Genomic DNA, 5,791 nt, shown 5'->3' with positions numbered 1-5,791 from the left:
AAATGGACAATAAAAAATTTCTGAGTGAATTTATTGAAATATATAAATCTTTGCCATCATTGTGGCAAGTAAAAAGCAAAGATTATTGTAATAGAATTAAAAAGAATAATAATTATGCGACTTCAATCGAAAAATTAAAAGAAGTAGATCCTGATGCCACAAAGGATACAGTTATAAAAAAAATAAGTAGTTTGCGGGCGTAATACCGGCGTGAATCAAAAAAAAAAGAGAGATAGTTTGAAGTCTGGTGCTGGTGCTGAGGATGAATATGTACCTACTCTTTGGTGCTATGATTTGCTATGCTTTTTGAAAGATCAAGAAGAATCTTTGGCAGGCGTTACCACAATGCAGGATGAAAATACAAACACATTTGAGGTAAGAAATAAAGTCAAAATTTTATTGTTTCTTTTTTTTGTGAACACAAACATTCATTTTGTTTTTATTCCGTAAATGATTCACTTTTTTATATTTAATATATTGTTCTGCCATGGAACTGCTCCCACTGTATTAAAATAATTACAATATTTTTCTCGAGTAGTTTGATAAATTGGATGCATTCTTTGCACTTGAAGCTTGAAGAGCTGTAAGTCCATGGTCATTATGCCAATCGGCGTATTCTATCGCTCCGGGATGTTTCTTCAACATCGAATCCACCTTCAAAATACGTCTCCTCATTTTGCCTCCGTAAAAAGTTATGCAAGTAGCAACAGGTTAACACAATTTTCGTGACTTATTCTGGTGATAAATTAATAGTTTGTAGGAGAATTCTAAATCTTGATGCTAAAATGCCAAAACAGTTTTCAACAATTCTTCTCGCCCGAGAAAGCCTGTAGTTAAAAATTATTTCTTTTTCCTTGAGTGTGTTGTGGTTAAATGGCTTCATGATATTTTCTAACAGGGGAAAAGCATCGTCAGCTATGAATACAAATGATAGTTTTTCTTCGCAGTTTGGAAGCGGCTGATGGTCAGGAATTTTCAATGTTTTATTTTTTAGAGATGAAAAAAATTTTGTTTCGCTAAAAAGACCGGCATCAGACGCTCTTCCACCATCAAAAATTCGTAATTAGCATTAACCACTGCCATTAAAATGATGGAAATTTTTTGTTATAATTATAATAAAAAGATCCAGATCCAGGTGGCTTTGTTATATTGACGTGTTTTCCATCAATTGCGCCTATACAATTTGGGAAGTTCCAGCGTGCATCAAAATTTTTCGCTTCTACCTTCCAATCTTTTTCTGTTTGTGGAAGCTGAAAAGTAATGAAAAACTTATAAATCTTTCTTTTTAGGAACTCACTGTTCGACCAAGCAAAAGAAAAGTTTCTGAAGAAGATACACTTATTAAAATTGCATGCGAGAAACTTGCCAACAGCCGCGAACCCACAGAAGGTGACTCCTTGGCTCAATCGTGGGCTTCGCAATATAGTGAAATTGAGGCCTCCCAGAAAACGATTGCGCGAAAAATCATATCAGATGTTTTATTTCAAGGTTGCTTGGGAGCATTGGAATTTAGACACGCGATTCAAATCCAAAATGTTTTTAACCCAAGTCAAATATTAACACCAAATGTCATTCCGCAATACCCAATGCGCACGTCTACGCAACTTAACTACGCGGTGCCCCAACACATGCAGAATTATACAATAAGAGTTCCGAATCCTTTAAGTAGCGGCTCGTCCATAAACAGTAGTAGAATGTCACCTCAAGTCACACAAAACGTACGAATCGTTGAAGATACATCATCCATTAATTCGAGCTCGGTAGAAAACTTACAAAATTTCTTTGGATCGTTTGAAACGGACGAATAATTTATTTTTATTTCTACTTCAAAAAACCAATAATTTTCAGACGCACATATGTACACATGAAACTTTTCTTGTTTAGTCGAAAACAAATAATTTAATCAATAAATAATTACCTTAATAAAATCTTTCAATTGACTTATTATGGCATCACAAGTCTCTGTAACTATTTTCCCAATCGTTTGGGGCGCAATTGCTGTCAAAAATTTTAAGTCTTCAAAGCTATTGCCACTAGCTAGAAAGCGCAAAGTTAAAGCAAGGCGGTGATGAGGGGGAATCGCTTCTCTCATTATTGTATCCCGTTTCGTTATGAGTGGCAAAATTTTTTGTAAAAGTTGGTCAAATGTTGCCTTGCTAATACAAACGTAATTTTTAAAATCATTTTGTGACGTGAATTCCAGTTCGTTAATAAGCTCACTTTGTCTTGCTCGTTTTTTAAACCATTCTTTGCACCAAATTCTTTTTTTGCGATCTTCTCTCTCTTTTTACGCTTAATTGCCACAGCGAGCAATATTGCTGCAGCACAATTGTTGTCCGTATTCATCGCTGTCTGAAAGAGAACTAATGTTCGGCCAAAAGTTCGTATGGTGTATGGCCTTAGCTGCGAACAAGATTGCGGAATGTTCGCGGAAATGTTCGTGTCGTGTATTTGGCGCTTAACTTCCGTAAGTAAATAATGAAAAACGAAATAAAGGAAACGTGTTCGATTGCAATATATTTGTAATTGCAATAAAAATAGTACGCGTCCGGGCGAAAAATGTAAATCGCGACTCTTTAGCGTTTATTTCGTGTTTGCGAAGTGTTTTAGTGAAACAAAATATACATATGTATATACATTTTGCAAATAATAAAGAGAGGAAAGAAAAAAAATGTGATAATGGGATGAAATGTCATGCAAAAATCCTCCACCAAAGCAAAGCAAGAAGTTATGTGAAAAGTGTGTAATTGTGTTTTGTTTTCGATTCGCAATAAAATCGATCGTACATTATAGTAGGGTGTGCAGTGATTTTTTTTTTATTGTGAAAAGAAAATTTTTGAGTGGTTTTTTTTGTTTTGAGGTTTTTGCTTCGAAAAGCAAAAAGCTAAATTGCATTGATTGCAATATGTTAAATTAGGGTGTCGGAAATTTCTCCTCAATTTTTTTCTTTGTTAGACAATTTTTATTCTTTGTTTTTTTGTTTAGTATTTAAAAACCTTTTACTTCGAAAAGTAAAAAAAAGGAATAGTGTTATGTGCCGTACATTATATTAGGGTGTTCCTAATTGAAAATTTTTCATTTCCGTTTTTTACTTATTTTATTTTTGTTCTTATGTTTATTTTGATAAACAGGGTGTACGCAATGGAATTGGCAGCGATTTTGTTTAATTTAAGTAACGTTGCCTTTGCCATTGTAGCATCCTTTTTTCTTTTCTTCGTAACAAAAATAAAAAATTATGTTTATGTGAGCACCCTTAGATGTAATGAATTAGGCAAAAAAAACAAAGAAAATATTTATTTGAGGGAAATTTCATTATTTAGTATGTGGTTTGCGAAACCACGAACTTTTTTTTGATTGCCTAAGGAGACGCGAAAAAATTTCTTTTATGATTCCATGCAGTCCAATGCACATAGTCATTGTGTATATGTTTGTACATGTGTTTTCGGTGGCGACTACCTGATAACCTCAATTGGTAGTGAGTGTGTAAAAATCGCATTAAAAAATTGAAGATTTAATAATAAAAAGTGTTCATCAATTGTAGCAAAATATTGTTGCTTTTGTAAATGAAAATCATACCACCCATGTGCGCAAGCATGTACATGTACATATGTAACATTAGGCTGGATAAAAAAAAAGGAATTTTTGTTTCCACTATGAGTTTGTTGAAGTTGCTTCGTTTTCGTTAGGAGCAGTTTTTTATATTGTGTGGAGATTTTGTAACTCCAATTGTAGCGTTACTGCTGAAAATTAGGGTTTGTCGTGTTTTCGGTTTCCGCGGTATATGGTGGTAATAGTATTAGTTTGAGAAGTGCGCTTGTTACTTGCCCCCTTTCAGTCCTTGTATCCACAACGCGCCCGCTTGTCTGAACTTAATCACATGCCCCAATCTCCCTTCATTGGGAGGAAGATTGTCTTCCCGTATAACTACCATATCTCCGACTGGCATATTTGATTTAGGATGCTTCCATTTTATCCGTTTCTGTAGTCCGAAAGATATTCTGATTTCCATCTTCTGCAGAAGTTTTGATATAATTCCTTTAGTTTCTGCCAGCGATTGACTATTGAGGCAGTATTTTCATCGACGCTGATTTCCGCTGGTGTTAATAGATGTCCTCCAATCAGAAAGTGTCCTGGTGTTAGAGGCTCAAGGTCCGATGGTTCATTTGAAGCGGGGCTAAGAGGGCGAGAATTGAGACACGACTCAATTCTACATAACAATGTGTTAAATTCCTCAAAAGTGAATTTGTTGTTTAAGGCCACTTCTTTGAAGTGGCTTTTAAAGCTTTTCACTCCCGCTTTCCATAGTCCCCCCTGTGTGGAGCTCCTGCTGGTATGAAATGCCAATTTAATGCTTGAAGGGAATATTTTGACAGCGTTTGATTTCTTGCAGCGGCAAGAAATTCCATAAATTCCGCTTTTAATACGCTTGATGCACCGACAAAGTTTGTTCCATTGTCCGAATAAATGTTTCTTGGACATCCTCGGCTAGCTACGAATCTTGAAAGCGGCGCTAGAAATAAGGAGGTGCTCAAATCAATAGTGGCTTCTAAATGTGTAGCCTTAGTAGAAAAGCAAACGAATAGACAAACGTAACCCTTTGAGGTACGACACCCGCGCCCACTGTAACTTAATGCCGAAAGGCCTTGCGAAATCTACCCCTGTATTGGTAAATGCAAGCGAAAATGTGGTGCATTCTTGAGGTAGAATTCCCATGAGCTGACGTTGAGATCATTTTTTGAAGATCGTGCAGATCTTACAATTATGAATTACGGATCGTATCATGGTTTTAACTTTGGTATCCAGCACCTGGAACGTCCGCTCCCTGAATGGGATTGGTGCAGATGCCCGGCTGGTTGATGTCCTCGTCAAAGCAAAATCTGACATCACCGCCATCCAAGAAATGCGTTGGACGAAGCAAGGAAGAAAGAAGATCAAAAATTGTGACATCTATTGGAGTGGCCATACGAATAAGCGAAGTTTCGGCGTTGGATTGGTGGTGGGAGAGAGACTTTGTCGCCAAGTACTGGCGTTTACGACGAGCGTCTCGCCGCTATCCGAATAAAAGCAAACTTTTTTAATATATCATTCATCTGCGCCCATGCGCCGACAGAGGAGAAAGACGATGAGGTGAAAGACACTTTTTATGAACAATTAGAACGCACATACGAGCGCTGCCCCCGTCATGATATAAAAGTCGTGCTTGGCGACTTTAACGCCAGGGTGGGCAAAGAAGGTGCTTTTGGCTCTACAGTCGGAAAATTCAGCCTACACAATGAAACATCTCCTAACGGACTGAGGCTGATTGACTTTGCCGGTGCTCGAAACATGGTCATATCCAGCAGGAGGTTCATGCATAAAAAGATACATCAAGCTACATGGCTGTCTCCTGGTCGAAATACTCGCAATCAGATCGATCACGTTGTGATAGACGGACGGCATGCCTCCAGTGTTTTAGATGTGCGCACGATCCGAGGACCTAACATCGACTCGGACCATTATCTCGTTGCAGCCAAAGTACGCACCCGCCTCAACGCGGCTAAAACCAAGGAACAAAAAACACAAGGAAAGCTAGACGTCGAAAAGCTTCAATAACAACTGCTCTCTGAGAGCACAACTCATCCTGAAGGAATACAGGAGCAGTGGGAGCATATCTCCGAAGCACTTCGTACTGCCGCCGAGGAAAAAATTGGTTACCGGCGGTCACGAAAAAACAACTGGTACGATGAAGAATGCCGCGTTGCAACCGAAAGAAAAGACGCTGCCTACAGGGCTACGTTAAAAGCGAGCGCGA

General features: G+C 37.8%; 1 protein-coding gene across 1 annotated transcript; it reads left to right on the top strand.

Moving 5' to 3' along the window:
* The first annotated feature begins 345 nt into the window (after nucleotides 1–345).
* LOC137242421 (uncharacterized) lies at nucleotides 346–1,808 on the top strand. Its single transcript, XM_067769714.1, has 2 exons — nucleotides 346–375; nucleotides 1,290–1,808. Exons 1-2 carry the CDS (start codon nucleotides 346–348, stop codon nucleotides 1,806–1,808), a joined length of 549 nt encoding a protein of 182 aa, XP_067625815.1.
* Nucleotides 1,809–5,791: the final 3,983 nt, after the last annotated feature.

The sequence above is a fragment of the Eurosta solidaginis genome, chromosome 2 (assembly GCF_040869045.1).
Source record: "Eurosta solidaginis isolate ZX-2024a chromosome 2, ASM4086904v1, whole genome shotgun sequence".
NCBI lineage: Eukaryota > Metazoa > Arthropoda > Insecta > Diptera > Tephritidae > Eurosta > Eurosta solidaginis.
This window is presented reverse-complemented; position numbering and strand designations above follow the sequence as displayed.